Consider the following 14,258-nt stretch of genomic DNA (forward strand, 5'->3'; position numbering starts at 1 on the left):
CAAGGAAAGTCTTGAAGTTGGGGAATAAGCCAGTACATAAATCCAGAAAGTCTGAACCAGTTTCATATATGAGCCATTGAGAAACAACCAAAAAAATATGGAGGAGACTCAAAGAGTTAGGGCTACTCTCAGAAATGAGCAAATGAAGGCAAATCAGTAATTCTTTCTAAGGAAATTCTACAGAGGCATTGCTTGGGATTTTTTTAAATCAAGTCTTTTCTCTGGACTTACCCTTAAATCTCAAAGACAACCTCACCCCCACTTCCTGGCTTGTTTGACTGAAAAATCAAAGTGCCCTTTGCAGAAACGGGCCGGGCCACGAAGCCCAGGGACAAAGGAAGAGGGTAGGTGAATGTTCACGCCATCCTTTGTCTAAATGGCATGGTCCTCTTCGCTAATAATACTAACCCAAGAGTTGGCTAAAGCAGGTCTCAGGGCTCGCTGAGCTAAGGAAGTGAGCTTGGAGGCAAATGCTCCCACCGATATCACTCCGAAGGCCTGCTTTCCTCAGACCTCCGTTCCTGGAGGAGGCTCAGAATCAAGGGAGCCTCCTCAGTGCCAGGAAAATAAAAAGCAATTAGTGACTTTTGCTTTAGGCAGAATCTAAAGGGGAAAAAGAAATCTTGGAGCCTCCAAGAACTCCACCTCCCTGGGCCTCTCCCGGAACCACAATGTTCAGCCCACTCAGCGTTTGGCCAGTGCCCCTCTCTCCTCCCCCAGAAGATTTCTTTGCTCCTGGAAAATCATCTGGAAACTGTCATCACCACTGCACTGGTTGGCAGATGTCCCCCAAAGAGAGAGGGAAGTGTACCACACACTACAAGGCCTTTCTGGGCTTGGACCGAGAAAGGGGGCAGGGGAGACGATGGATGGCTCCGGCCCAGAGCAGCGCAACATCACCAGGGACAGAAGGCGAGAGGGGACTTCTGCGGGCACGAGGAAAGAGACAGAAGGGGGTCCGACACTGAGCCAGGAGCTCAGGACCACTGCTCCCTCCTGCTTTGTCTTCCCCTCAGCACTTTGATGGAGCGGCAAGGATGGGGAGCAGCTCTTTGTGACCCATGAGTTTCTTCAGGGCAAGAAAAGGGGAATCTGTGGTAGAGGTGGAGAGAGAGGGTCTCAGGACCCAGGGAGCCCAGAGAGCAAAGCAGGGAATGGGTGGAATTCAGAGGCTGAATTCTGACGGAGACAATGACAGCAGGGACCCCACCTTGTCCCCTTTGGCTGTTCAGGCACATAGGAGGCCCATCAAGTGATAGCTGCTGAACTGATTTAGGTGGGATCTGAGAAGGATTAACCTTGTTGGGCTCACTGGGAAAGAGGAGACAAGTGAAAGACGACAGGGGATGGTATAATGGGATGGAGAGGATAAGATGTTCCCACTGTGTTACACTTCCTCTACCCAGAACTGTAGTCCACCATCTGGGGTCCTAGAGACGATGCTCAGACCTGTCACCCCACTCCTCCAGTTCCTGCATGGCCTTCCGTGGCCACCCACACCTTGAAAATTCACAAGCCCCGGTGGCCACCTGGTTGGCTGCCCACCATACCTCATGTGTTTGTTACAGCTGCGATTCAAACAAAAGCTGGATTGGGGCTCCCTTACAGGCCAAGAACAGACCCTGGAGGAAGGGAGTGAACGCCTGGGCAGAGCATCTGAGCCAAGACCACCCACCCTGCCTTCCTCTCCTACTGAAGATAGCGCCCTTCCCTCCACCAGACACCAGTCTTCTCCTGGTTGCTGAGGAGAACAGCCCAACCTGTGAGAGGTGTCCACGGCTCCCAGAAAGCGAGTGTTTAAGGGAGAGGTACCTCCATTGAGGGCTAAGATTACCCGTCCCTTTTGAAGAATGATAGATGCCCTGATATTTGACTCTGTGGCGACCCTACCCCTAAGTTATACCTGTAACTGCTGTTTGTCTCTGCGTTGTAGGGAGGGTGCTCAGCCATTCCGCTTCTGCCAACCGAAGCTGACAGGTCTGTGAGCTTTAGGGGCACCGAAAGGGAAGCAGTTTCTGCAACCACTCCTGCCTCATCCAGACCCTGCTCTGCTGAGCCTTCTCTCACATTTCAGCCCACCTGGAAATTGGGGGAGAAGCAAGCTCCAGTCGGAGAAGAATGGCTGTGACAGATGTAATCTGCACTCTCCCATTGGACATAAGCACATGTTGTCCTAAAGACCATGACAGGAACACTGGGAGATTTTCTGAGTCTTAATGATTTCGAAACAAAACAAAACAAAAAATTGTCCCTCTCCTTTAAGTCTTTTTTTGCCAGGCCAAATTTCATACTCATCCAAGAAAAGGGGGGGTAGGTGGCAATTAAAAAGGCTACTTACTTCTTTTACATCAGTGAAAGTGCCTTGCGTGTGCCAGAGAGAGGGAAGGAAGGAAGGAAAGAGGACGGAAAGAGGGAAGGAGGGAGGAAGGAAAGAGGGAAGGAGGGAGGGAGGAAGAAAAACTGCTTTCTCAAAAACCCTCTCTGCCTATTGGAAGTTGGGAGAGTACCAGAGACACTCCTTGCTTCTCCCTTGAAACAAAGCCGGGACAGATTCGGTAATAATGCTGCCCCTCGCTCCTGCAGGTTTGCAGACAGCGACGCGTCCCAAGAAATTAATTTGAAATAAACAGTGGCAAGGCGGGAAGCCCATCGGGTCCCCGGGTTCTCTGTGGCCCCCACTTGGCGAAGCCCCAGGGCTGTTGAACCAGGCTCTCGGTCTGCCTACCCTCGGCAGGTTTTGCGACGTCACAGCTTCGAGAACCCTCCGTGGCCACAGCCCGCCGCGTTAAGACGTCTCTCCCGGGGACACCTGGGAGTTGGGGGCTGACCTCATGGCCTTGAGCGCGGACCGAACCGGAGGGCAGGCGACCCAGCTGCGCGCTTCTGCCCTCGCTCCTCGCTCACACCGCTCCAAAGCGGAGCCCAACCCGCAAAAGGAAGGACGCCCGGCTTGGCCCAGTGAACGTATAGGTTCCAGAAACTGGGGGCATGCGCTCTGCCCCCGGGCCTCCGGGGGCCTGCTGAGATAGAAAAGGATTGCGAAGAAGACCCAAGATAATTTGTCTTTAATTCTGATGGTTACCTTCGGAATTGTGTCATAAGAGCATTTCTTGTTTTCGCGGTTTGATGGAGACATTTCCTTCGAACAATAAAGATCTGAAATAATCACCCACCCATTAGGGCATCTTAGGGGGAGCAACTGGTTAGAGTCCCTTTAGGCTGAGATGAAGCTGTTGCTCTGGAGCCTGCCATCCCTTTGGGAAATCGTACATAACTGTCCTGAGAATCTGAGCTCTTTTCTGTCGGTTCCATCCCTGGGACCGAACATCCCTAGACCGAAAGGTGGACCCGAGGGGAGGCAGGTGGGAATCCTCTATCTGCGGAGGAAGGTCGCTGGCTCGAAGTGAGCCCCCGGACCCCGCGGAGCCCACTGCCAAGGAGGCACCGCTGCCTCGAGGGTTTATTTTATTTGTATTTTTGAATTAGCAAGGCAAAAAAAGCACCTTCAGCTGAACATGCTTGAGAGGTTTTTAAAAGAGGAAAACTGAGGAACGAAGAAAAAAAAAAACTTGGCCTAGGAAATTTCCCGCTTCTAGGGATGAGTGGAGGGAATCCGAATGACGCGCAGCTCCCTTGTACCTTGACTAAAAACAGGTATTTTCGGAAAAGGAAGGCGAGCACGCTCCCTTTGGAAGCAAAGTCCCTTTTGGGACTGGGACTGGGACTTCCCCACTCCCACACCTCTTTTCCCCCTCAGATAGTCAGCCAGTCCTGGACTAGCCAGCTCGTCCAGTTTCTCGCTTTGGCTCTGGTCCGCGCCCCCGGGGCGCCGCGCTGGGTTGCAGCCGCCGCTGCCCCGGGGCCGGCTGGGTCACCGGGGGAGCATACTGACGGTTCATGCCTCTTTCACCCGATACCTCCCGTCCACCTCACCCCTCTTCTCTTCGAAAAGAGAGAAGGGAAGAAAATTGAAGTTTCCCTCTCGGCCTGCAGTTTTAGGGGCGCTGGTCTTGGGTGACACATGTCGGACAGCCTCCCAGAGCAGGGCGTCCGTTTGGGGAGAAATACACACGGAGAAACATACAGCCACATGCGCTTACGGAACGTGTCGCTGGGAGGTCTGCAGGCCTGTGATGGGACATACACACACTCGGGCAAAATGTCCAAAGGTCATATTTATTTGGCCGGTCAACAGATACTTATTGCGTACCTACGAAACTATCTGGGACTTTCCTTTTGCCTTTTGCTGCTGCTGCTGTCCAGCCCAACGCTTGTCCGGAGACAAGCCTACCTGCCGTTCTTTTCCAAAGAGAACTGGTGTCGGGCGTGAAGAGTGACGGGCAAAGGCGCTCCATGCCCAGGGAAGAGTGCTAATTACCGAGGAGCGGCTGCGAGCGGAGGGAGGGCGCGGGGACCTCAGTGTCCCACCGGGGATAGAGGTCTTTTACCTCCAGGGAACCCGGTCAGGGGAATTGGCAGAGAGGAAGGGTGTCCCTTGCCCCCGAGCGCCTCTATGGAAAACGTGGCCCAGGGCTGAGATCTTTGGGAGACGCTGCTGTTTTCACGCCCCCCTCCCCACTTTCTAGGACCTGCCTTCCCGCAGAAAACGGATTTAGACGCAGTCCCCACTTCTGCTAAGGAATTTTGGAGAGGGAGGTAGTGGCCCTTAGTTCCCCAGGTAAAGGGAACCTTATCAGCCCACACCGTCCACCACCATCCAAGACAGAAAACCCCAGGCACCGAGCGTTTGCGCCGCCCCACAGAGCCGGCGAAACGCGCTCTGCGCCAGCAACCCTGGGCTCCCGCGTAGACGCGGAGGGCGATTGGCAGCCCCGGCTGGGGAAATTGAGCCCGGCGCCGGTCCCGGATGCCGAAAGAGAGAGAAGGGGGGAGGGGGCGGATCCCAGACCTCGGTTTCCCGAGGTCTCCCTTGGGATCCGCTCGCACCTCCAAGTCTCCGCTCCCGGCGGCAGACCTCGCGGCGCTGGCTCCCGAGCTGGACCCGAAAGCACGTCCTGTATTGGTGAAATGTGGTCCATTGCCTGTCCCTCTCCTTGATCTGCGCCGTTTCCCTTCCTCAGCCCCACCAGCCTGTTCCTGGCAGAATGCTCTGGCTGAAATTGGGCCAACAGCCTCAGTTTCCCGATCTGTAATCGGAACCTTGTGAAGGGTTCCTTTCCCCTCGGGCTCTCTCTGACTCGGGTTCTGTGGTCAGAGACTGCAAGCGTTCTTCCCTTGGCAGGGAAGAGAGGTCAAGGGCGACCCGGAAAATTCACACCCGAGCGAAATGAGTCCCGGCACGGAGGTGGGGGTATTGGCACCAGAGCACCTGCAAAAATGCAGGACCGCCCCACTGGCTAATCGACGGTGCCCACACGTCAGAATTGGCCTGATCCTGGCACACTGAGCAAAGGGCAACGCTTGGCACTTGAGAGATGGGGGTCCTTGTGGTCTCGGTGTCCCGTTCTGTGCAGAATAGAAATGTCAGGCATCTCGAACGCGCTTTTTTTTTTTTTTTTTTTGCCCAGTTCCCTATAGACACACACCTCCCAGTTCCCCGAACTGGGCTGCTCAGAAGTGGATCCGCACGGGAGGGAATATCGAGTAGGAATTTCTTCCGAGATAAATCTCGGCAGCAAAGCAGTCCTGATTGAATGGAACACATCCCCCCACCTCCCCCGCCCAGTCACCATCTAACTTTTCCTGCAGTTTCTGAGTTAGACAGTTTCTGGGCTTTTGGCGCCCCCTCTGGATACAGCTAAAAATTGCAGTCCATTATTTAAAACTGTTTATCATAAATTTTCAAAAAGATACAAGAACACAAAACCGCTGGCATCAAACGAACAGAAAAGGTATATACACCCGTAGTTCGTGGTTTTACATGTTATATATTACGTATCTCCTATTACATAATTGTATTAAAATATATTTTTATATGTACGTATTTATCTTCACAAATATTTAGTGGAGTATTCCAAAATATCTTGAAGTCACAGTCGTCTTCACTGCCTTTATACCAGTAAATACAGGAATTACAATAAAATGTAACTAAGTACAGACTGCCTGGTTAAAACTTCTGCCCGAAGTTCTGGTCTATGGGTTCCCTCCTGGGTCAGGTGTCTGTGAATCACACAGCTATACTAGCAACTGTCCTCTCCCTAGGACACAGAAATCAGTCCATACTAAGCGGGGCTTTTTTATTCCAAGCCAGGACGAAGTTGTTCTTATACTTTCCAAGCCTATATACGGAGCCACGAAAGCAAGCTATTGTATGAGGTCTCAAACGTGTAAACAGGCTGTAGGGTACTGGAGATATCCACTTGTGAGTTACAGTCGTTTAAAAAGTAAATACTGTTTTAAAGGCTTGTAACTTACTATCTTCTGAACAGTTCCATATTTCTATAACAAATATCGGCTTCTTCGGAAGAAAACGAGAGAAAACGAGATTTCAAAAATTTCTTCAAGGAAAACATTCTTTGAAATCTTGTAATAGTGTCCACAATTTGCAAATTAGAAATAAGCAAGTCTTTGATATGACGCGGGCCGATTCACAATAACAATCACTTAATTCGGAGGTGAACGTTGGCGAGAGCCAGAAAGGGGAGGGGGTATTAAAAATTGAATTTTCCACAGTTGTGCGTTTATTTGTGATTTTGAAGACATGTAACCCGCAGGCGACAAAGATTTTTCATCTTCCCCAGGACAGATACCCAACCAGGCTTCTAAGCAGTTCGTGTAAACAGAAAGGTTGTGCTCAAATCATACTTGAAATACATTAGAGACACCCCCACCCTCTCCCCAGAACTCCGGAATGTCTGCAAGTCGGAAAGGACCCGACTAAAGTCAGGACGACAGGAGCTTCACCGCTCCAGGTGTTTTGTTTAAAAAAAAAAAAAAAAAGGCAAAAGCAGGCAAGCATCAGGACTCCACCGAAGTGGAGTGTTTTGTCTGCGGTGGTGCGCATTCGTTTGGCCTTTTCAAACCAGGTGCCCGGCCTCAGCCTCGCGGCCCAGGACAGCCACATTCGCAAAGTTCGATTTCTCAAAGCCAGAACAGTTTGCAAACTCTTTCCCGTGGCAACTCTGCTGACGTTCTGACGGCCAGAGGAGAAGAGCAGAACGTCCAAGCGGTTGCCCTGTCACTGAGAAGCATCCGCGGGTTGGGGGCTCGGGAGGGCTGGAGAAGGACTTGTCGGAGTTCAAGGTCGGTGAAGCGCGGGACGTCTCCCGCGAGCGCAGAGCTACGGCGTCGCCGCGACCGCCAGCTTGTGCGGGGGACTTAACTTTAGTTTTCATTGATTCCCTTTGCAAGAGCGCAGCCGAATCCCGACCGGCCGCACCAGCCCCGGCAAACCAGAGCATGTTGATCTATTTATATGGATTATTACACAGGAACAGCGGGCGTTGAGTCACCAAAACATTTGCTTCAAAAGAAAATTTCTAAGCACTTTCGGAGGACGCAGGCTCCAGGCGCGGAAACTGGGCTACGCTTTAAGGAGAGACAGCTTTTCGAACACTGCAAACTCCGGCTAACTCCCCGGGACCTCGGAGAAAGCAGTGAACAGAAATGCTTGGGGGTGGGGATAGATCCTAGTACACACACACACACACACACACACACACACACACACACACGCAAAGATTCGCGCGGAGACGGCACCGAATTCTGACATTACGAGAGGAAGGCAAACTTACACACTTGGACGTCCCGGGTCCCCCGCCTTTCCCGCAGCACCCCCCACAACCCCACCCGCCGGACCAGCGGCAGAACTCCCCTCCTCGCTCCCCCCTCCCCTCTCGTCACCCAGCCCAGTGCCACAATCCTCCTCCCCCCAAATTGGACCCAATCAGCTGCCTGCCAACCCCTGAAATGCCGTGCCGTGATTGGCTGTAGGTCTCTAAGGTGAGGGGGAGTATTTATTAAAGAGCCCCTGAGCTGGGAGTTGGAGAGCGGAGAGCGGAGCTTGAAACTGACTGGAAACTTCAGTGGCGCCGCGACTTGCCAGTTTCACCCCAGGAACTTTTCTTTGCAGGAGGAGGAGAGAAGGGGTGCAATCGCCCCCGTTTTTTTGCTCCTTTCTTCCCCTTCTCCTCCTCTCCAATTCTCCTTCCCCCACTTGGAGCGGGCAGCTGCAGGCTGGCCACTGCGCGCCTTCCTAAAAGCTCGCCGCTGCGGCCGAGTGACGCGCCAGGCTCCCCGGGAGCCGCTCGCCCCGCGTCCGGGCAGCCGAGGGGAGAGGAGCCCGCGCCTCGAGTCCCCGAGCCGCCGCGGCTTCTCGCCTTTCCCGGCCACCCGCCCCCTGCCCCGGGCCTGCGTATGAATCTCCTGGACCCCTTCATGAAGATGACCGACGAGCAGGAGAAGGGCCTGTCTGGCGCCCCCAGCCCCACCATGTCCGAGGACTCGGCGGGCTCGCCCTGCCCTTCGGGCTCCGGCTCCGACACCGAGAACACGCGGCCCCAGGAGAACACGTTCCCCAAGGGCGAGCCGGACCTGAAGAAGGAGAGCGAGGAGGACAAGTTCCCCGTGTGCATCCGCGAGGCCGTCAGCCAGGTGCTCAAGGGGTACGACTGGACGCTGGTACCCATGCCGGTGCGCGTCAACGGCTCGAGCAAGAACAAGCCGCACGTCAAGCGGCCCATGAACGCCTTCATGGTGTGGGCTCAGGCGGCGCGCAGGAAGCTCGCCGACCAGTATCCGCACCTGCACAATGCCGAGCTCAGCAAGACGCTGGGCAAGCTCTGGAGGTAGGGCGGGCGCCGAAGGGTGGGCTCCGCGGCGGCGGGAGCAGGGGGGGCGGGGGGCGCTGGCCGGGACCGTCTCTCCACGTCCCGCCTCCCAGCAGGAGGGAGTTGCCGGTCCCAGAGCCGAAGAGGTGGGGAGGGAGGGGGGAGTGGGGACGAGGTGTAACTTGGCTCAGAGTTTGACAAAGTTCTTGGATTGCTCTTGGGGGGAAGGGGGGAGGGTAGGTGGAGCGGGGAGGGGCGAGGGCGGGGGTAGATAGCCAAATGAAGGGAGAACTCTAGTAGGAGACACGGTGGGAGGGAGGGGGCTGCCAGCCTGACCTCCTGCCGCAGTGAAGTCCAATCCCAAGGTGGGGGTTTGGGGGTGGGACTTGAAGTTTACCTCTCCCTCCCTCAAACTGCGCTCTCTCGCGAAGCTCTACGCCTAGGGGATGGGATGCAGAATTGGGGAAGAAGCCGAGGCTAGAGGGCCCCCTGGCAGGAAGGGTTGGGGGGAGAAGAAGGGAGACTGCTGGAAATAGGTGGGTGCAGTGTGTGTGTGTGCGCGCGGTGGCGGGGGACAGAAGGAGCTCCTTGCAGAAAGTTTTTAAAGAGTGTTGGGGACAGAAGGGGGGCGGGTATAACTCCAGTAGCAAAGGCACTGGGAGCCAGAGCAGCGGAGAGCTATTTTCATCTCCAGGGTTTCCAAAATAGAAGATACGGGGAGAGGGCGGGGCGGGGCGGGGCGGGTAGTGACCGCTCAGGTCGGACTAGAAGAGCGGAGTTTTTTTTCCTTTTCCTTTCTTTTATTTTTTTTTAAGAAAATTTTTGAGCTGCTGTAGTGTCTGGAAAGCAGGGAGGAGGGAGGAAAGGGGCTGTGTGCGAAGAATCCAAGTGGTGGGGATCACCTTCCCCTCCCGCCGAACTGACAGCCCAGCCGGTTTCACAGAGCCCTTCTTTTTCTCTGCGCCTCCCCCTTCCCGCCCCCAGACTGCTGAATGAGAGCGAGAAGCGGCCCTTCGTGGAGGAGGCGGAGCGGCTGCGCGTGCAGCACAAGAAGGACCACCCGGATTACAAGTACCAGCCGCGGCGGAGGAAGTCGGTGAAGAACGGCCAGGCGGAGTCAGAGGAGGCCTCCGAGCAGACGCACATCTCTCCCAACGCCATCTTCAAGGCGCTGCAGGCCGACTCGCCGCACTCCTCCTCCGGCATGAGCGAGGTGCACTCCCCTGGCGAGCACTCGGGTGAGTCTCCTCACGGCCCCCAGGCCAAGCCACTACCACCCGCACAGGCCAGGCCACCGCGGCCCCGTCTGACACACCCCCAGGCCACCCCCGAGTAGGCTCTGCTTAAGGACTTTGCCCTCCTCGGGGGAGAGAAGCACTAACCCCTGCGACTGGTTCTCGTCCCCTCCCTGCCCAGGGTCCCACGAAGCCTCTAAACACACACACACACACACACACAACTTAATCCCTACATCCTAACAGATTAATTTTTATTGAGAGGTAAAATGCCTTTACAGCTTCACAGGACTTCTCCCTTCTTCTCTCTGCTCCCCCACCCCAAAAGCACACACAGGGCTCTTCTACAAGTAGCAGCTTGGTCTTCCGGACCCTCTGGGCCTCAAACCCTTCCCCGATAAAAGGAGACTGCCGAGTGTGTACTGGCAGGTTAATCATTCTGCGACTTATCTCGGGTGCATCGCGCCTCCGGAGCGCATATGGGTCCTTAGGACACTTTAACGGGAAGGGAGGGTCCCAGGAGGGTTCCTAAGACTAAAGCCTTTGCACAGCCCTGGTTGATTTCCCTGTGCATCTTCCTCTTTTATTGCCTGCAGGGCAATCCCAGGGTCCACCGACGCCACCCACCACCCCCAAAACCGACGTGCAGCCGGGCAAGGCTGACCTGAAGCGAGAGGGGCGCCCCCTGTCAGAGGGCGGGAGACAGCCCCCCATCGACTTCCGCGACGTGGACATCGGCGAGCTGAGCAGCGACGTCATCTCCAACATCGAGACCTTCGACGTGAACGAGTTTGACCAATACCTGCCGCCCAATGGCCACCCGGGGGTGCCGGCCACGCACGGCCAGGTCACCTACACGGGCAGCTACGGCATCAGCAGCACGGCGGCGACCCCCGCGGGCGCGGGCCACGTGTGGATGTCCAAGCAGCAGGCGCCGCCGCCGCCCCCGCAGCAGCCCCCGCAGGCCCCGCAGCAGCAGCAGGCGCCCCCACAGCCGCAGCCGCAGGCGCCGCCGCCGCAGCCGCAGGCGCCCCCGCCGCAGGCGCAGGCGCACACGCTGACCACGCTGAGCAGCGAGCCGGGCCAGTCGCAGCGAACGCACATCAAGACGGAGCAGCTGAGCCCCAGCCACTACAGCGAGCAGCAGCAGCACTCGCCGCAGCAGATCGCCTACAGCCCCTTCAGCCTCCCGCACTACAGCCCCTCCTACCCGCCCATCACCCGCTCGCAGTACGACTACACAGACCACCAGAACTCCGGCTCCTACTACAGCCACGCGGCGGGCCAGGGCTCCGGCCTCTACTCCACCTTCACCTACATGAACCCGGCGCAGCGGCCCATGTACACGCCCATCGCCGACACCTCCGGGGTCCCTTCCATCCCGCAAACCCACAGCCCCCAGCACTGGGAACAGCCCGTCTACACGCAGCTCACCAGACCTTGAGGAGACCGTAGAGGGTGATAATGGCCGTGATGATCATAAAAATTAACCGAAGAAACACGTAACCAACCAGAATTTCCTTTGAACATTTTTTTTCTTATTTTTTGAAAGACATTGACTCTAAAGGCAACTCGAACCCAAATTCCAAGACAGAAACATTGGCTATTCAAACGCATTACCACCTTGTTGGGAATCAGTGGCCAGGCCACTTTTGGCTAGACGGACCAGCGCAATCGACAGGAAACTGGACTTGAAACCTTCAGAGCAAGTGTGGAGGATGATGGAGTTTCGTTGTGACCAATTTGCTCACTCTCTGCCTGTTTGGACTTTGTAATTATTTTTTAGCCGTAATTAAAGAAAAAAGTCCTCTGTGAGGAATATTCTCTATTTTAAATATTTTTAGTATGTACTGTGTATGATTCATTACCATTTTGAGGGGATTTATACATATTTTTAGATAAAAAAAATTAAATGCTCTTATTTTTCCAACAGCTAAACTACTTAGTTGAACAGTGTGCCCTAGCTTTTCTTGCAACCAGAGTATTTTTGTACAGATTTGCTTTCTCTTACAAACAAACAAACAAACAAAAAAAGTGTGTGTGTTGTATTAACCTAAAAAACCCCACAAATTTGTGTTATGGGATCAGTTTGGGGGGTTAGCTTTGCTTAATTCCTCAGGCTTTGTGATTCAAGGAGGAGTTGCCTTAGAAAGAAAAATAAAGGCCTTATTTTGTGAATATGGAAGTAAACAATAGTCTAGAGATGCACTTGGTAAGCTTTATCATATATATTTTTTTTCAACAAGAGAAAAACACCTTGAGCCTTAAAACCATGCTGCTGAAAAATGCTTTCGCCCACTTTTAGTGCATTTCCTCCAGTGTTTGCTTGTTCACCGCAATCTTATAAAAAGGAGCAAAAGGCAAGCAAAGGAGAAGAAATCTGTTTGGGGGGTGCTCCAGCAGCCGGTATGTGCGTGCCCCAGCACACTGCCCCCTGGTTGCCTGCCCGGGCCCCATGTGGAACACAGATGCTAGAGTCCCTCACTTAACTGTCACCTGTGCCTCTCTGAACACCAGCAGTTAATCTTCAAGACATTCCACGTGCTAAAATTATTTATTTTGTAAGGAGAGGTTTTAATTAAAAACAAAAACAAAAACAAACTTCCTCTTTTTATTTTTTAAATTTGCCTTCTTTAAAATAGGTTGTCAGAGCCGTCCTCAAAGGGTAGGGTCATCTGTTGTTAAATTATGTTCTTAACTGTAACCAGTTTTTTTTTTTTTATTTATCTCTTTAATCTTTTTTTTTTATTAAAAGCAAGTTTCTTTGGATTCCTTGTCCTAGATTTGTATAAATGCCTTTTTGTCTGTCCTTTTTTTTTTTCTTTGTTGTTTTGTTGAAAACAAACTGGAAACTTGTTTTTCTTTGTGTACAAATGAGAGGTTGCAGATGTAGTGTATCACTGAGTCATTTGCAGTGTTTTCTGCCACAGGTCTTTGGGCCACCTAAACTGTGTGTGTGTGCGCGTGTGCGTGTGTGTGTGTGTTGGGACACAAAGCAGTGCAAGTATGTGTCATCTGTGTCCCCCTGCATGTTCTCTTGGAGAGAGGGAGGAAGGGGGAGGGAGTCGGCCCACTGACAGATCTTAATGCTTAATTCCTTCTGTGGCTGGAGAGTTTGAGGATTGCTTTTTAAAAAAGACAGCAAACTTTTTTTTTTATTTAAAAAAAGATATATTAACAGTTTTAGAAGTCAGTAGAATAAAATCTTAAAGCACTCTTATAATATGGCATCTTTCAGTTTCTGTATAAAAGCAGATCTTTTTTTAAAAAAAAATATTTCTGTAACTTAAGAAACCTGGCATTTAAATCATATTCTGTCTGTAGGTAAGATTTGGTTTGTGTTTGTGCTTTGTTTGTTTTGCTTGTTTCACCCCTCCCCAGACTTCTTGTTTTCTCTGTGAAACTTACCTTTCCTTTTTTTCTTCCTTTCTTTTTTTGTATATTATTGTTTACAATAAATATACATTGCATTAAAAACAAAACGGCCTATGGTCTTACTCACCTGGTTCTCTCTCGCCCAAAGGATGATTTGAAGAATTGGGGCACCAAAGAGATTGTGATATCCTGATCATTGCGATCTTTTTGGTTTTTTATGCACACTTTTGGCAGTCCTAAAATTGACTGTGAAGAAAAGACTGTGTCCCCAAAAATCAAAGCAGAAAAACCTTGAAAAGTGCCACCCCCTAAGGTCACATGGAGAATTACACGTCAGCAGTTGCCCTCCTGGCAAAAAGTTTGTTGTGGTTTTAACACCCTCATGCTTCAGGGCAAAGGTGTTCCCTTGTAGAAGTCAAAGGGGTAATATTAGCCCTGAAATTGGTTAGCTTGTCAGTAGACGGAGTGCCAAAGGGGGTGACTTGCTTGTCTGAATTTAGTAGAGCTAACCTTCTGTGATTATGAACACACAGCAAGGAAACGGGTGTCCGCTTAAGAGGCAAAGGGAACCCAAATAAAATAGTGCCCGAAGGGGATCAGAGAGAAATCTGTCCCCTTTAAGTCTCCTGGTTTATCTGCAGGGACAACTAAATGAGATTCCCTTATTTTTCTGTCCCCTGCAGTTTAACTCACTCTGAGAAGATGCAAAGCCATCGTAGAACTAATAAGACCTAATCCTGTTTTCCTTGGCCTCAGTTACATGGGAGTTTCCAGGATCAGAGAAACGTTCAGGTCATTTTTCATTAAACAGATGAAATCACTCCTTCCCTCCCACCCCCCACACTGAGACACCCCCCACCCCCACCCCCCACCCCCACCCCAGCTGACTGGGGAAGCGGCTCTAACGAGGCAAGCCTGC

The 14,258-nt window shown here is 52.6% G+C and overlaps 1 protein-coding gene across 1 annotated transcript; it reads left to right on the plus strand.

Annotated features, from left to right (window-relative positions):
• The first annotated feature begins 7,929 nt into the window (after window positions 1-7,929).
• On the plus strand, window positions 7,930-13,441 carry SOX9 (SRY-box transcription factor 9). Its single transcript, XM_072939498.1, has 3 exons — window positions 7,930-8,747; window positions 9,714-9,967; window positions 10,561-13,441. Exons 1-3 carry the CDS (start codon window positions 8,317-8,319, stop codon window positions 11,406-11,408), a joined length of 1,533 nt encoding a protein of 510 aa, XP_072795599.1. The 5' UTR covers window positions 7,930-8,316; the 3' UTR covers window positions 11,409-13,441.
• The last annotated feature ends 817 nt before the right edge of the window (window positions 13,442-14,258 follow it).

Source organism: Vicugna pacos, chromosome 16 (assembly GCF_048564905.1).
Source record: "Vicugna pacos chromosome 16, VicPac4, whole genome shotgun sequence".
NCBI classification, from domain to species: domain Eukaryota; kingdom Metazoa; phylum Chordata; class Mammalia; order Artiodactyla; family Camelidae; genus Vicugna; species Vicugna pacos.